This window comes from Sphaerodactylus townsendi, linkage group LG04 (genome assembly GCF_021028975.2).
Source record: "Sphaerodactylus townsendi isolate TG3544 linkage group LG04, MPM_Stown_v2.3, whole genome shotgun sequence".
Lineage (NCBI taxonomy): Eukaryota > Metazoa > Chordata > Lepidosauria > Squamata > Sphaerodactylidae > Sphaerodactylus > Sphaerodactylus townsendi.
Genome location: NC_059428.1, coordinates 141,493,905 through 141,511,075, shown reverse-complemented (window position 1 = coordinate 141,511,075; position 17,171 = coordinate 141,493,905). Strand labels below are relative to the sequence as shown.

At 48.5% G+C, this 17,171-nt stretch overlaps 1 protein-coding gene across 1 annotated transcript; it reads left to right on the top strand.

Moving 5' to 3' along the window:
- The first annotated feature begins 1,251 nt into the window (after positions 1–1,251).
- Positions 1,252–15,924, top strand: LOC125432186 (zinc finger and SCAN domain-containing protein 30-like). The gene is made up of 7 exons (XM_048495611.1): positions 1,252–1,285; positions 4,637–5,071; positions 6,157–6,271; positions 7,705–7,775; positions 7,973–8,099; positions 12,705–13,428; positions 14,675–15,924. Exons 2-7 carry the CDS (start codon positions 4,661–4,663, stop codon positions 14,802–14,804), a joined length of 1,578 nt encoding a protein of 525 aa, XP_048351568.1. The 5' UTR covers positions 1,252–1,285; positions 4,637–4,660; the 3' UTR covers positions 14,805–15,924.
- The last annotated feature ends 1,247 nt before the right edge of the window (positions 15,925–17,171 follow it).

Genomic DNA, 17,171 nt, shown 5'->3' with positions numbered 1-17,171 from the left:
TCTGTGATGGGATGATGTCTTCAGGAATGCTGCAGAAGGGTGTTGGTCAATTTGCACATTTCCTAACCTTCCAGGGTCCCAGTTTTAACTAAAACAAGAAACCAACAACAATCTAAGAAAAATATTATTCTAAATGCAAAGGAACCAAAGGTAATATTGCTATGATACCCTCAGGTGGAGAAAAGAGAAACTATAAGTCTCTTCAAAAGGGTACTTGGTTTATTTGTAAAACAGGAATTAAGATAATTTTATTAAAACACACACATCAGGTTCAATAAGGCGAACAGAAAAACACTTTTATTAAATTCTGGGGGTTCACTGCTATCATTGGCCGGCAGCTGCAGGGGGGAGACAGATCAGCAAGGAATCCCCAGGATGCCTAGGGCTGCCAGTCGCAGGTGGGGAAATCCAGGGATCACTTTTTTGGGGGGTGGGGTGGGGTGGAGGCAGGGGTCAGGGCTGGAGGAGGCTCCTTATGATTTAATTTGTTGTTGTGTCAATCAATATTAAATTATTGACACCTGTTTGACGCAATTACACATTTGTGTACCAAGCCACCGGGGTGCTGCCAGTTTACTGATTTTGCCCCCCCCCCCCCCCGACTCTCTAGTGGAGATCCACGTAGCCAGGTTTGTGCTGGGTCAAACTGGCATTGCAGGATGTCTGAATCTCGGGCCACAGTTGATGGGGTCTCTGAGGGCAAGCCACACCAATCCAGCCAGGAAAGAGTTAACACTGTGCATGCTAATCAGCTAGTGAGGTCCAAAGTGAGTGACCAGCCAATTGACCAGCTATTGGTCAGAGAAGCGCGCGTAGCTTATAGCTATGAATACTTTGTTGCTCTCTGCACATGCTCCTGAGGCGTGGTAGTAGCAAAGAGGTAGCGAGCTCATGCAGCTACCAGCTTGAAAGGCATGCTGTTGTTTTGACTTCCAAGTTACCTTCCCTCCGTTCACAGTCCAGTAAACCTACTCTTCTGCCAAGCGGCTGCCTCCCTTTATTGGCGCAAACTCTGCCTATTTTGAATAAGAGTGATATAAAAATCCCCTCCCCCCCCCTTGGCTTCCCCATCCCCAGCCTCGCAGTCCAACCCCAGGAACAACATGGAGGGAGGGGGCCCAACCTAAGGGTTAATGGGAAAGAGTTGCCATTCCTAGAGAGGCACAGCTCGACATGGCTATCCCAAGCCACTTCCGGTTTCCCTGTTCCAGCTGCCTGGTTGGCTGATGCTGGTGATGACGGAGCGGGGGGGGGGGGAGCATCGCTGGTGGATCCTCTTGAACAGGTGAGCGGGGAAGGGTTAGGGTTAGCTCCGGGGGCATCCCTGGCGGATGGCCGCCAGGCTGAGTCCCAATGAGTTTTTAAAGGGGTTATCACCTGCAGCCCTGCAAGGTTGCACTGATCAGGGCTGTTTGCTGGGAAGCCCAGGAAGGGGGGGGACAGGAAAGGGAAAAGGCTCGTTTACTGTGAGGGGGTGGGGAGTGTTTGCTTCTGCATTGCCAAGGAGGGCAGGAGCGCATGGGGAAAGCCTTGCACGGGGATCTTGGAAGGTTTACTTCAGAGTAAGCCAGTGGAAGGTAAGTTTGTAGATCGTGGAAGGGAGGAAGGCCGGGATCATCCTCGGCCATGGTTGTCGGGGGTTGCCAACGCCCGGCAGGCAAATCCCAGGACATTTGGGGGCAGATTCTCAGAAGCTGTGGCTTTTGGGACCAGGATGGGGGCCATGCTCAGTGAGGAATATGGCTGTCGAGTCCACCCTCCAGGGCAGACATTTTCGGGGGGGGGGGAGGTTCAGCCCCCACCCGAAGTTGACAACCCCATTAAAGGCACCAATTGTGATCCACCATCCATGTGGAATTTGAGGGGGTTCTTGGGGGGGGGCATAATCAGTGTCTTTCAACACAAGAAAAGAGAAATGTGTGAAACGGGGGTTCTATTGCTAGTCATTTGAATCATGTACAAAACAACAGGCTTTTAAATCCCCCCCCCTCCTTCTTTTTTTTGCTTTGATGGGTAAAAATGGGCTCCAAAGGAGGGAACTTCTCCCTGCACGAGAATTCGCCACAGCCCCATCCTAGGACCCCAGTGCTTGTGGGGCCAGGTTAGGGTGATGCTGTGAAACGGTGTCTGAGACCGGCCCAGCACAGGAGAGGTCGGACATCCTGTTGGCACGGTTTCCAGGCAGTATCCAGGGAAACACCACTTCCGCCCACCAGCCACCACCACGTGAGGTGGCTCCTTTGTGGCATGCCAAGAGGGGATGCGCATGCATGCATACAGCTGGAGCCACGTGCCAAGTAGCCATGTATGGGAGGCCAAATTCTCCCTGCAGCGTGGGACGAGCATCATTGTGCCAGGCAGGAAAGTTACAGACCACCCCAGTCAACACAGCGGGGAGAAACACAAGGGAACAGTCACAGGAGGCCTGGGTTCAGGTCCTGCTAAGGATTTGGGCTGGTGCTGCTAGCCGTCTACCATCTCCTTGAAGGGTTACCGATATCCAGGTAGGGCCATTTGTCCGCATTCAGAAAGAGAGCCAGTGTGTCGTAGTGGTTAAGAGAAGGGGTCTCTAATCTGGAGAACCGGGTTTGATTCCCCACTTGAGCGGCAGACGCTTATGTGGTGAAATGGATTCGTTTCCCCGCTCCTTCACATGAAGCCTGCTGGGTAACCTAGGGCTAGTCACAGTTCTTCCTGGACTTTCTCAGCCCCGCCCACCTCACAAGGTCTCTGTTGTGGGAAGAGATGGGGAAAGAGCTTGTCCGCTGCTTTGAGACACCTTAGAAAAGAGAAAAGCATGGTATAAGTCCAAACTCTTCCTCTTGCAAACTCTTCTCCAATTGGGAGGTGGACTCAGTAGTGCCTTTATGTCCCCCACAGCTCCACCTTTGAATTTCTAGGAGTTGGCCAACTTGTGCTTCCGGCAGGGATCGTTGCCTCTCCCGGCTCCTATTCATCCCTGCAGCTTTTGTGTGCTGTTCCGGATACAAGCCACACCCCTGGTGCAATCCCACTCTGTGCCAGCATCAGATTTATACTTGTCCTACACAAGCAGCACATCACCAGGATGTACAGAGGGAGGGTTGGGGGATAGTCATGTGACCCCCCCAGGGTCAGGGGCCCCCCTGCAAATTTGCCCTCCACCCCCCCTCTTCCCCTGCGCCAACTGCGGCTTCGGGCACCTTATTTAGGTGCATAAGGTGATTTTAGGCATCTAAATCAGGCGCCACAAGCTGTGTCCTGACCCCGGGGGTGCACAATTCCCTGGCTTGCCCTGGGCGCAGTTTCAGCAACTTTATCCTTCTGGACACCACTGTGGATTTGGGTGGGCTTTTCTCCTGACACGTTTAGTAGCCATCTGAAGCCCCGAGGACAGAGGTAGAGGCAGTTAACTTTTCCAAAGGACCCAACAGGCATATCTAACACAGTTTGGTATGTCATATAGCGGAATGATATTACAAAACACCAGAAGTACTTTGGTTCTGATCCACCATGTTTGTAAGCTGCTTTGAGATACCTTAGAAAAGAGAAAAGCAGGGTATAAATCCAAACTCTTCCTCTTGTAATCTTTTATTCCATTGGGAGGTAGACTCAGTGCCTGATACGGCCCACACAGCTCCACCCTTGAATTTGTAGGAGTTGGCCAACTTGTGTTTTTGGCAGGGCTCATTGGACAAGGTAACAAAGATGTAGGTAACGTCTAAATAAGCACTAACACATTAAACACGTCACCCACTAGGCAGCCAATTTAGGTTTGGTATTTCTTATATATTAAGGAACAATGCTCATCACATGCAATTGTAATCATATATCTATCTCATATCGACAGAATTTCATCATTCACTGTTGTATCATCGCATGAATTATTTTTCTCTTTTTCTATTCAATAATCTAAACATAAACAGTCCCTTCAAAGGGGTTTCCACATTCATTCAAATCCCAGGTTCTCGCAGTTGATCACAAAAGTTCATTCATAAATATCGCGGTCTTCAATTCATTGCTGGCAGGAACGCATCGCACGAAATTGCGCTCTTCGGTGCCTTCATCAGTGCCAATTTGGCATTTACTTGCATATGAGGTGTTCTATAGGTAATCTGTCAATGGATATTACATCATATCAATTCATAGGGTTCATTGGACACTACCAGGGGTGTACAACCCGTGAGTGTAGTCACACAACTCTGGGTGCAAGGGGGGGCACAAAATTACCCCCCACCCCTCCTCCCTCGTGCCGACTGCAGCCTCGGGCACCTTATTTAGGTGCCCAAAGTGACTTTAAGTGTCTAAATCATGGGCGCAGTTTTAGTGCCATATGCTTCTGTTTACCGCTGTCGATTTGGGTGGGCATATCCCCTGATATGCTTAACAGCCATTTGAAGCATCGAGGACAGTCTGACCCAACGTTGCATCTATGAAGAAGTAGAGGCAGTTAACTTTCCCAAAGGACCAAACAGGCATAGCTAACAAAGTTTGCTATATAATACAGCGGAATAATAATACAAAGCACCAGAAGCACTTTTGTTCTGATCCACCACGTGGCTCCATTTTCTTTGTTTTTCCTTGTCTCTCTCCCACTCTCTACCCAGAAGAAGCCTTTTTTCCTAACCAAGTGAGTAAAAAACGCATCTTTTCACAGTTGGAGGCGACCCAGGCAAAGGAGATGGAAAAGCAGGACCCAGAAGGCCCGGCACCTGGCAAGACAGCAAGGAACATCCAAGCTGGGAGTGGTGTTGCATTCTGGGAGAGAGCTGTGGCAGAGACCTGGGATCAGGAGCCCCTGAACCCAGAAGTACTTTCCCGACACTTCCGGCAGTTCCGCTACCGTGATGCCGACGGGCCCCGAGAGGTTTGCAGCCAGCTCCATGGACTTTGTAAGCGCTGGCTGAAGCCGGAGGTGAACTCCAAGACGCAGATCCTGGACCTGGTGATCCTGGAGCAGTTCGTGACCATCCTGCCCCGGGAAATGCAGTGCTGGGTCAGAGGATGTGGGCCGGAGACCAGTTCCCAAGCAGTGGCTCTGGCTGAGGGTTTCCTCCTGAGTGAGGCCGAGGAGGAGAGGCAGGCCGAACAGGTGAGGGCTTGTCTTTCCGGGTACGTTGAATTCAAGCAACAATATTGGACCTTCTCCTAAGGCTTCCCTGCCGGATGTTTGTCCAAGTTTTAATCATCCAAATGGGAGATGGAACAAGTTGCTTCAGCATCTTCTTCTAGGGCAGGGGTCTGCAAACTATGGCTCTCCAGATGTTCATGGCCTACAATTCCCATCAGCCCTGCCACTTGGCCATCCTGGCAGGGGCAGATGGGAATTGTACTCCCATGAACATCTGAAGAGCTATAGTTTGCAGACTCCTGTTCTAGCGGATTTGTTATCTCTCCAGATCTCAGCAGTGTTCAAGGACAACTCCCCCACAAGCCTTTATTAGCATACAAAACAGGACAAAATTTTAAAGCAAAACAAGGTTAAGAAATACAGTTCAATTTACTAATTTCCAGTATAAAATTTGCAACAGTTTCACAAAAGAGCACAGGAGATTGGGTATCTTATAACACTCTTGCCACTATTGCCAGAAAATGGAATTCATGTATTGCATGTGTATCTTATTGTATTTAGGGTATACAAACAGAGAATGGTCAAGTGTTTCAACCGTAATCAGATCACATGAACAAACTCTTTTAGAACGTTCCATATTCTTAAATCTTCCCTCCAGCAGAGCTGATGGCAGCACTTTACATCTTGCAGTAGCCAAAGCTCTCCTCTGGGTGGGATTAATCAGCAGACGAAGATATGCTGCCATAATTCCACGCTCGCATGGGATTAATAATGTAGTCAGAGAACAGGTTGTCTTGGCTGCAAGAGTCAAATTATGAAAATCAAGATCCAAGAGCCTATTCTTAACTAGTCTGAAGGCTTCCACCTTTGTGAGCATAAGGAGTGATTCCAAAGGGAAACCAATAGCTTCAACCTTTCTAAAGATCAAAGTATACCATTTTGAAATAAAGTGATCTGATAACAGAGCGGGAATATAACTATTGGATCTCAAAGACAACCCTATGAGGTCTGCTTATGGAAAGATGAAGAGTCTGGGAATGGGGCAAGATCCACTCCTTGGCGTCATCCGTTCAATCTCTTGCTTGTCTCCCTTGCTTCTGTTCCAGATGTGCAGTCCATCCGTGAAGATGGAAGCAGAGTTTTCTCCCATGGAAGGAGCTCTGTGGGAGGAGGGGGAGCTGGCTCAGGCCCAGAAGCATACCCCAGATGCTGTCCCACGTGGTAAGGAGTCAGTATGCCGGGATGGGATTGGGGCACCCAGTGAATTCGACGGGCAGACAGTTCTGGTCAAGAGAAAAGCTTCTTCATCCAACTCCTGGCAGTTGGTCATCAATAGTTGGGATGCCTGTAAAAGGGAATTATCTCCATGCTATGCAAAAGTGGAAGGTACACACCAAAGTGAAGGGGGTGAATAGGGGGCCTTGTAATAATAGGTTAAGTTAATAATAACTTCAAAAATTTGTTCTCCCACCGGAGTAGCAATTTACTTATAAGTAACCAAAATAATTTTATAATTTTACAAACAGTAACAAAACGTTTTGGGAAAATTGTTTACATTTTTTTTAACAAGTCTTAATTTTGTTTCTTTTCAGAACAGCTGTGAACGGCAGTTATTTAAAAGTTATTTTCATTACTCCAATGGGAGAATGTAAACAATTTTTCCAAAACATTTTGTTACTGTTTGTAAAATTATAAAATTATTTTGGTTACTTATAAGTAAATTGCTACTCCCGTGGGAGAACTAATTTTTGAAGTTATTATTGTAGCCTGGTTGGTACAAGTTTTCTTCATTTTTACTGTAAAAGGGAATAAGGCATATTTCTGGGGGGCAATTCCTCACATTGATTACGATATTCACATCCCTCCTTTTTCCATTAAAGGGACTCAAACTTACTGAAAAGAAGGGGGAGCAGGCAAATCTCCTTTGGGTTCTTCAGTCTTATGACTATAAAAAACCTGCATGTTCCAGTCAGGCCAGCTCTGACAGCCAGTTGCTAGGGGCCAGGAGCAGCAGGCAAATGTATATTCGTGCTCACGCTTATCGGGACATCTGATAGGCCGCTATAAGAAACAGAGCATTGGAGGAGTGACGCCAGGCTGTGGGGAGGGCCTTGGGGCGGACGGGATGCCACGTTGAATTTGCCTCTGCCCAACAACGCAAACGCGACGTTCGTGAATCAGGAGATGCTATGGGCACTCAGCGATATTACCCTTGCTTTCCTGATGAGCTGAATTCAGGTCTATTTTTTTGGCCTGATGCGACAACGTACTGTCCAATGTCATTTTGCCCTCCATTCTTGGCCCACCAGCCTGGGCTCAGGGGCGTGTGCATGGGCCCAGCCAGTGGGAAAGAGCACATTTGGGCCTTTGGTCTGATCCAGCTGAGATGCTCTCAGAGATTTCAGCTCCAGCGTTCACAGGGGCCGGAAACGTGTCAGTGGCATTTTCAGCCCCCCAAGAGCTGACGGGTGCCTTTTCCTTGTCTTCCTGCCACTCCCACAACTTTCTACGAAGTGTTACGATTCTGTTTTAGTCTACACAGGGCAAGGTTTCACAGTGCAGGGAACAGTGTTGCATGAAGCACATTACACACAAGCAAACATAATAGGAAGTGGTGGATAATTCCCTTTTTCCTGATTGTCTCTCCCTCGCAGGCAGTGAAGAGACAGTGTTGAGCCATACTCTTTGCGCAGGTGTGGAAACAGCTGCTGCACCTCCAGCCCAGGTAAGGAAGATGAGCAGGGAGCAGCCTGGGTCCCCCCTCCTTTCTCAGGGGGGCTTTTCTCCTGCAGGTGGTGCCGAGGGGCCCAGGCAAGAAGCTCTGAACACCACCCTTCAACAACAAGCCAAACTCTCCATCCTGCCCCCTCCCAGAACGGCATCTGGGCCTGACCTGACAAGGAAATCTGCTTTTTCTTTCAGTCTTTGGTTACCTTTGGGGAAGTTGCCATACATTTCACAGAGGCAGAGTGGGCATTGCTGGATCCTGACCAAAGAGCCTTCTACAAGGACGTCATGCTGGAGAACTACGTGAGCATGGCTTCTCTGGGTAAGGAATGTTCATAGGTGCCACAGGTTCACACGTTTGCCTTTGGGATGACGTATGAATCAAAACCTTGGACAGCAGTGTGTTGTGTTGAGGCCTGTCGTACCTTGTGAGCAGCAGTGGCGTAGGAGGTTAAGAGCTCATGTATCTAATCTGGAGGAACCGGGTTTGATTCCCAGCACTGCCGCCTGAGCTGTGGAGGCTTATCTGGGGAATTCAGATTAGCCTGTGCACTCCCACACACGCCAGCTGGGTGACCTTGGGCTAGTCACAGCTTCTCGGAGCTCTCTCAGCCCCACCTACCTCACAGGGTGTTTGTTGTGAGGGGGGAAGGGCAAGGAGATTGTAAGCCCCTTTGAGTCTCCTGCAGGAAAGAAAGCGGGGATATAAATCCAAACTCCAAACTCTTGTGAGGTAGTTGAGGTTGATAGACCTCCGAAGAACTGTGACTAGCCCAAGGTCACCCACCTGGAATGTAGGAGTGCGGAAACGCACGTGGTTCACCAGATAAGCCCTCTGCCACTCAGGTGGAGGGACAGGGAATCAACCCGGTTCTCCAGATTAGAATCCACCTGCTCTTAACCACTACACCACTCTGGCTCAACCGCTCACCATCGGCGTCCAACCGCTTTATTTTTCCATCTCCTCTGCCTCTTCTCCCCGCCTTATGTCATACCAGGGTTTTTTTTCTGCTGAGCCGCTGACTGGCGTGGCAGCCCATCCTCTCGGAAATGTTCCCCAAACACAATTTCTGCCCATGGCAGCAGCCAAGTTCCATTTCACCCAAGTGTGTATGGCAACAGATTTGGAACAGTGGCCCATTTCCTCGCATGTAGCTAAACAGATGCATCCCTTGGGTGAAATGTTATTTGATATATCTTGGGGGTGTGTGTGTGTGTGTGTGAATGTCTCATGTACAGTGTTTTTTGCACACCTTTGAATGTGGAAGGGATATAGTGCTCTGCCCAGTATTAGTCAAAAGTATTTACTTTGTATAGAACAACGTTCTTGCTGTGTTGTTCACTGCGCCAACTAATTTCCAAAGCTAGAGAAAAGGGGGCATGTCTTGCTTGGTTTTCCTGCAGTTTTTGTGGGGGGGGGGGCAGCCCATCAGAATGCAGCACACTGGGGATGTTTGCGCATGCATGGCTATGTCTGCATTGTAAAAACAAAAAAAAGCCAGGCTGGGGTGAAAGGAGTCAGAATATTTCCTCCCAGTCCTAACTCGATTCCTTCATAAGGGAGACACTGGGATAAAATAGACCCTAGTATTCTTATGCTGTGCGGAATCGACCTAACCAGACAGGGTGTCCCAACCTGAGGCCAGTGTGTGAGCCCCTCAGGAAGGCTCTGGAAGGGGTCAAATCCTATTTTCTCGTTTGACAACCAGTAGAACACACTTATCCTCCAGATCAGATGAGGGCGATCCCCTCTGTCAGTGGTGTGGAGAGCCAACATGTTGTAGTGTTTGAGACTGGAGGACTCTGAACTGGAGAAACGGGTCTGATTCCTGACTCCTCCACATGAAGCCTGCTGGGTGGACTTGGACGAATCACAGTGCACTTAAGAAGAAGAAGAAGAATAATTTGGATTTATATCCCCCCTTTCTCTCCTGCAGAAGACTCAAAGGGGCTTACAATCTCCTTGCCCTTCCCTCCTCACAACAAACACCCTGTGAGGTAGGTGGGGCTGAGAGAGCTCAGAAGAGCTGTGACTAGCCCAAGGTCACCCAGCTGGCGTGTGTGGGAGTGTACAGGCTAATCTGAATTCCCCAGATAAGCCTCCACAGCTCAGGCGGCAGAGCAGGGAATCAAACCCGGTTCCTCCAGATTAGATACATGAGCTCTTAACCTCCTATGCCACTGCTGCTCTGCTTAACACTCTCTCAGCCCCACCTACTTCTCAAGGTGTCTGTTGTGGGGAGGGGAAGGGAAAGTGATTGTAAGTTGCTTTGGTGCTTTCTAAAGGTAGAGAAAAAGCGGTCTATAGAAACCAGCAGTTGTTCGTTCACTGAATGGGATTGTGGGCTTTCATCTTGACTAGATTTGCATTCTTCCTGGGGAAGAAATCCTCTTCCTTGGATTTCTTTCCTTCCCCATATAAGAACCACCCCTTTCTCTCTCTGTGTGTGTGCCATAGGAGCAAGGTATGTAATAGAGACTGTGGTGGAGACAGACAGAGACCTTACATCCGAAGAAAGAAGAAGAAGAGGAAGAAGAAGAAGAGGAAGAAGAAGAAGAGGAAGAAGAAGAGGAAGAAAAGGAGGAAGAAGAGGAGGAGTAGTAGTTTGGATTTATATCCCCCCTTTCTCTCCTGCAGGAGACTCAAAGGGGCTTACAATCTCCTTGCCCTTCCCCCCTCACAACAAACACCCTGTGAGGTAGGTGGGGCTGAGAGAGCTCTGAGAAGCTGTGACTCGCCCAAGGTCACCCAGCTGGCGTGTGTGGGAGTGCACAGGCTAATCTGAATTCCCCAGATAAGCCTCCACAGCTCAGGCGGCAGAGCTGGGAATCAAACCCGGTTCCTCCAGATTAGATACACGAGCTCTTAACTTTCCTTGCCAGATGAGCTGGCTGCAAGTGAGTATCCTTCATGGTTATGTCAAGGGAATGATCGAGCAACACCTTCCAAGGATTTCCGCTCGACTTCTTCACATGTCTTAGTTGGAAGAATCGCCAAGCTTCTGAGGCCTGAAATCTGGGATGCTCTGAAGCTCCTTTCAGGGTGGGAGGGCTGATGGATCATTAATGGAGGAGGACAAAGGCCCTTCCCTTCAGCAGTCACCAAGATCACTTTGGGCCTTATCTCCCCTCCTCATAACAGGCACCCCTTCCAAAAACTGGGGTGGGGGTGGGTGGGTGGCCTGCTTTGAAGTGTCAGGTTCACAAAGGGAAGTCCCGACTTCTCCCTCCACCCAGCAGAACCTGAAAATCGTGGCTATCTTCACAACTAGAAGGAAGCTATCCATGTAGCTGCAGGACTGGAGATGATAGTGACTTCTTGTGGAGAGCCAGCGTGGTTGAGTGTTTAAGTGGTGAAGTCTAATCTGGAGAGGTTTGAGTCCCCACTCGTCCACATGAAGCCGGCTGGGAGCCTTTGGGCCAGCCCCAGTTCTCTCAGAACTCTCTCAGCCCCATCCACCTCATAAGGGATTTGTTTTGGGGGGAAGGGAAAGGCATGTGATTTATAAATCCCTTTGAGGCTTTTTGGGGTGGAGAAAAGTGGGGTATAAAAGCCTTCTCTTCTTCTCCTCTTCAATTTAATGAATAGTAGCAGGGATTCCAAAGAGCTGCATGCGAAGTCCAATGTGAACAGTGGGGGAACGACTCTTTGCCACTTTCCCCCTTGAAAGTGCATAAAGGGAATCTGGGGAGGAATAGACAAAATATAAAAACCTGGAGGGCCAAAGTTGGGAATATGGTGTGACCAGCAGCTCAGTTGAGGAGACAGGAGGTCTGATACAGGAAATATTCACCCATGGGTTCTGAGTGGGCCTCATTCTTCCTTCCATCAGCACACAGAGAAGGGACGATTAGGGGATTCCACTGGTTCCCTGTCGAAAAAGTCAAGGGTGATTATTCCAAGGATGGCCGTTCAAAAAAGACAAGGGCTAAGCCCGTTCCCTCCCCAAGGAGGAGGCGTGTGTGAAATCGCAATCCAAGAAGTAAGATCAACCCAAATAGGAAGGAACGAAGGCGTCCACGCTAACCAGAGTACCCACTCAACAAAAAAAATGACAACGCGAGTGTAGTCTTTGGAAAGATGTTCAATAACAACATCACTCTTATTGGTGAGAGGCCAATTCTCACAGGAGATAAACTGTGTGATTGCTTGAAGTGCAGAAAGACCTAGGTCCTTTCTTCACGGGCAAGATACAGTGACCCAGGGATGGCAAAAACGCCGTCCCTGGGCTGCTGTTCACACAGGATGCAGCGATGTAGCAGGATGTTCGCACAGGATGCAGCGATGCAGCGATGCAGCAGTGCCATCCTGGCCACCCATTGAGTGAGGGTTTTGCAAAGTGGCGTCTTCCCATCGGCGCAGTGCAAACCACACCACTGGGAAGACGCCGTTTTTCCCATCGCCTCCACTGACCTCATCTTCCAGCGTCGCTCTGGAGGGCTGCAGAGACCCGCCCCCTGGAGGTCAGAGGGCCACGTGGGCGAGTCCCTGCAGCCCTCCAGAGCAATGCTGGAAGACGAGGTAAGTGGAGGGGACCGACCGAGAGGCGGCTATGTGCCGAGCCGCCTCTCCGGCTGGGGGGGAATTTGGGGCCGATCACACGCTAGTGTGCGAACGGCCTCCGAGCCTCCACCAGCACAATTCATGCCGGTGGAGGTTCGTTTCTGCGCGTGTGCGGAAAGGGCCCTACAGTCGCACATCAGCCCTTTCTTCACATCCAATGATTCACTCAGGTGAGGAGGTATATATTCCGTTAGATAGCAAACCAAACCTTTCTGATGCAGCAGCTTGAATGTCCCTTTACAGTATATATTAATGTAGAGCAGCAAACAAAAGCCACTGAAATGTTTTTCTTGTGGGTGGAACTTCAAGGGAAGCTCAGGCCACCTTGTTTGGGGGCTGACGGGATCTCTCTCTTTATTCCAGCAGGGAACGAGCAGTGGGATGATGGGGATGAGAAAGTGCATCAGCTATTGCCTGATAAAGTGAAGATCGATGATCTGCAAGAAAGTGACAGAAATCAAGGCAGTCCTAAGAGGCAGCAAGGAAGTCACGTGGCTGAGAAGAGCAATCAAGCCATTTCTCTCCAAGATAAGGATTTCTGGGAACTAATCCACAAAATAGAAGATGCACGTAAATGCTTAGAGTGTGGAATGAACTACTCAGATCAAACCCAATATGAGATCCATTTGCAAATGCATAGTGGAATGAAGAACGCTCAATGCTTGGAGTGTGGCAAGACTTTTCTTTGCAGAGTAGAGCTCCTGAGGCATCAAAAAACACATCAAGGAGAGAAGCCTTATAACTGTTCAGACTTTGGCAAGAGCTTCTCCCAAAAATCATCTCTTTTTCAACAACAAAGGACTCATTCAGGAGAGAAGCCATTAATCTGCTTAGAAAAGGGAACAACTTTCTCAGAAAGAAGAAAGGGAAATGTACTCATTCCAAAGCATGGTATTCTAAGGGCACATAAATGCTTTTGGTGCGGAAAGTTCTTCAGATGTAAATCAAAGCTCCTTGTGCACCAGAGAATGCACACAAGGGAGAGACCTTTTGAATGCTCAGAGTGTGGAAAGAGATTCAGTCAGAGGGGCACTCTTCAACGACATCAAAGAACTCATATAAAGGAGAGACCTTTTGAATGCTCAGAGTGTGGAAAGAGATTCAGTCACAAAAGCACTCTTCAACGGCATCAAATAATTCACACAAAAGAGAGACCTTTTCAATGCTCAGAGTGTGAAAAGAGATTCAGTCAGAGGGCCACTCTTCAACGGCATCAAAGAATCCACACAAAAGAGAGACCTTTTGAATGCCCAGAGTGTGGAAAGAGATTCAGTCACAAAAGCACTCTTCAACAGCATCAAGGAATCCACACAAAAGAGAGACCTTTTGAATGCTCAGAGTGTGGAAAGAGATTCAGTAATAGTAACAATCTTCAAAGGCATCAAAGAACTCACACAAAGGAGAGACCGTTTGAATGCTCAGAGTGTGGAAAGAGGTTCAGTCGGAGTGGCAATCTTCAACAGCATCAAAGAATCCACACAAAAGAGAGACCTTTTGAATGCTCAGAGTGTGGAAAGCGATTCAGTAACAGAAGCAATCTTCAACGGCATCAAAGAACTCACGCAAAGGAGAGACCTTTTGAATGCTCAGAGTGTGGAAAGAGATTCAGTCGGAGTAGCAATCTTCAACAGCATCAAAGAATCCACACAAAGGAGAGACCTTTTGAATGCTCTGAGTGTGGAAAGAGATTCAGTCGGAGTAGCAATCTTCAACAGCATCAAAGAATCCACACAAAGGAGAGACCTTTTGAATGCTCCGAGTGTGGAAAGCGATTCAGTGACAGAAGCAATGTTCAACGGCATCAAAGCAATCACGCAAAGGAGAGACCTTTTGAATGCTCAGAGTGTGGAAAGAAATTCAGTCGGAGTAGCAATCTTCAACAGCATCAAAGAATCCACACAAGGGAGAAACGTGTTCAATGCTCAGAGTGTGGAAAGAGATTCAGTTGTAGTAATAATCTCCAACTGCATCAAATAACTCACAGAAAGGAGAGACCTTTTGAATGCTCAGAGTGTGGAAAGAAATTCAGTCGGAATAGCAATCTTCAACAGCATCAAAGAATCCACACAAAGGAGAAACCTTTTCAATGCTCAGAGTGTGGAAAGAGATTCAGTTGTAGTAACAATCTCCAACGGCATCAAATCACTCACACAAATGAGAGACCTTTTGAATGCTCAGAGTGTAGAAGGAGATTCAGTGACAGAAGCAATCTTCAACGGCATAAAATAATTCACACAAAGGCGAGACCGTTTGAATGCTCACTGTGGAAAGTGATTCACTCTTCAAAGGCATCAGAGAACTCGCACAAAGGAAAGATCTTTTGAATGCTTCAGGTGTGGAAAGAGATTCAGTCAGAGAAGCCATCTTAAAAAGCATCAAAGGGCTCACACAAAGGAGAGGAGCAGACTTGAAAACTTCCCCTTTTCAGCAAATCAGATGTCTTTTCTGAATCTGACCCACTGAATTTTGAGGCAGTAACTTCCTCTGTATCTCTCCTATCAGAATTCTGCCACACAGACTGCAATTCTCAGCTTTTCACTCATTTTGGAGCACTTAATAGTGGCCTTTTATTTTCTGTTTCTTTGCACTGATTAATATAAGAGTTCACTTTATTTCTGTGTCCATAGCTGGAATGCTGTATTTAGCTTCTGATTCTCTTTTTGTCATCTTTTACTTCTGCTTTTTGGACATAATTAGGAATTTGTTTCTTCAGTCATCCATCAATGTTTTTAATTTCTTTTGGCTACATGAATATCCTTTGCCCATTCTACCCTGATAATATCTCCATTTTCAACAGTTTAAGAGCTTAACTGGTAACCTCTCCCCCCCACCCTTCCTGTAACCTTTCCCAGCCATTCAGGGGACTATTGCCTGTAACCTATCCCAGCCATTCAGGGGACTGTCGTGGTTTGGGCCCGTGGAGGGGAATACGCGGCTGTGCGGAGCTTGCTTCCACAGCTGCGCATCCCATGGGGCTGTTTGTGCGAACAGCCCCAGAGCCTGCATCGGCATGATTAATGCCAATGCAGGGTCTCTCCCTTGGCTGTGCGGAAACCGCCCAGGTCTCCGTGTAATTTGCCTCCTGTAGAAGAGGGGCAGTGTTTCTGTGGAAGCTCCTATCTGTTCTCCGAGAAAATTTTTTGTGGCAATGCTGTGTGGAATTCCTCTGGAGCAGGAAAACGTCCAACTGCAGCAACAGTGCCGGAGCCTAAGTGATTGTCCATAGGAGGGGTGTCACCAGAGGTGGGATCCAACCAGTTCTCACCACTTCTCTAGAAGTGGTTACTAATTTTTTCTGAGTGCCGAGAAGGGGTTACTAAAGCAACCTCCCTGCCCAATAGGGACTGTGTGTGGCGGCCCCACTGTTTGAATCCCACCACCATCGGAACCTGTTATTAACATTTTTGGATCCCACCACTGGGTGTCACGTAGCCAAGGATTGCCACAGGATCATCATGGTGTACATCCTATTTCCCAAATGTTCTGTTTGCGCCTGCCCCTGAGGATGAACATGCTGCTTTCATGGCCTTCCTGATTTTCCTGCTTGTGAACAGAACACCCAATAAATTGCATCCAGACACTCTTTGGGGCTCCCTCTGACATCAGATAGCTGTCGCAAGTGAGATGAGGCTCAGGCATCCCATGGTCCAGTGTATGGGCAGGAAGGAATTCTGAGGCGGGGGAGAGGTCTTGCCTCAGTGGCCGAACTTTGTGGCCCCTGGAGCTTTTTAAGGTCAAAAAAGCTGTGGTTGGGAAAAGGCTTGAATTATTTAGGGTGGTGGAGACAAAGGAGATTGCAGAAAGCCCCTCGACTTGGGGAGAGGGTATTAAAATGTCACATGAGATTCAATGCAAGCAAGTGTAAACAGGTGCATATTGGGGCCAAAAGAATCCAAACTTCAAATGTGCGCTGGTGGGATCTGAGCTGGTAGCAACAGACCAAAGGATCTTGGGGCGTCAGAGGACAGCTGGATGAAAACGTCCAGCCAGGGTGCAGCCAAAAGGCAAATTCGATGTCGATCATAATTAGAACCGGAATAGAGAAAGGAATGGATGCATCATACAAAGCTATGGCGAGGCCAACCATTCTGTATTCTGTAGAGTTCTGGTATCGTTACCTTAAAAAGTATATTGCAGAGCAAACAAAATGATCAGGGCGTTAGAGCAGCTGCACTATGAGCATCCATTAAACACACAGGCCTGTGTAGCCTAGGAAAAAAATGCCCATGGCACAAGGCCTCTCTGGGACGATCCCTCAGGAACTTCAGCGGGGGAGAGACCTTGTGTGCCCCAGCCGGGTGGGGGGGGGGGGGGCTCGGACAGGCACTGTGGTGCCCATCCAAGTCCTGTCCCTGAGAGTGAAGGGAGTAGGTGGGGTGCCATTTGCTTCGGGCACCATCCCCCCCCCCCCATACACCTCTGCCTCAGAGAGGCCGTCAACCAGGTTGGACTGTCCACTGGTGAATCCTCCATGTAGGAAAGGCTAAAGATTTACCTGGAGAGGTTTAAAATGGAACGTATTTTATGTCAGATGCACATTTTTGGATATTTGCATTTGTCGCATGAACCTCAAGGTTAGTATTGTTTGCTTAGTGGCTTTGTGGAACCCTCCAACTAAGGTAAGTGGTGCGGGGGGCACATTCCCCTCCCTACGCCTCTGGGGGGCCCTTGCCCACTTGGAGTCCCCGTTGGGAAGAAAGAGAGGATACAAAGTCAGTAAAGGTCTCCAAGGAACCCTGAGAGTTAGGCTAGAAAAAGCTACAGGGACTTGATGGAGATTGCACAGCGAGCCTAGATGAAGGCTGGGTGATCCTTTCTAAGCATGGAATC

Excerpts from the sequence above, each read along its gene's own strand:
- LOC125432186 (XM_048495611.1), top strand. The coding sequence starts at position 4,661 with ATGGAAAAGCAGGACCCAGAAGGCCCGGCACCTGGCAAGACAGCAAGG. Across the intron at positions 6,272-7,704 it reads CCCAGATGCTGTCCCACGTG|GCAGTGAAGAGACAGTGTTG; the intron begins GTAAGGAGTCAG and ends TCTCCCTCGCAG. Across the intron at positions 7,776-7,972 it reads CTGCTGCACCTCCAGCCCAG|TCTTTGGTTACCTTTGGGGA; the intron begins GTAAGGAAGATG and ends TTTTTCTTTCAG.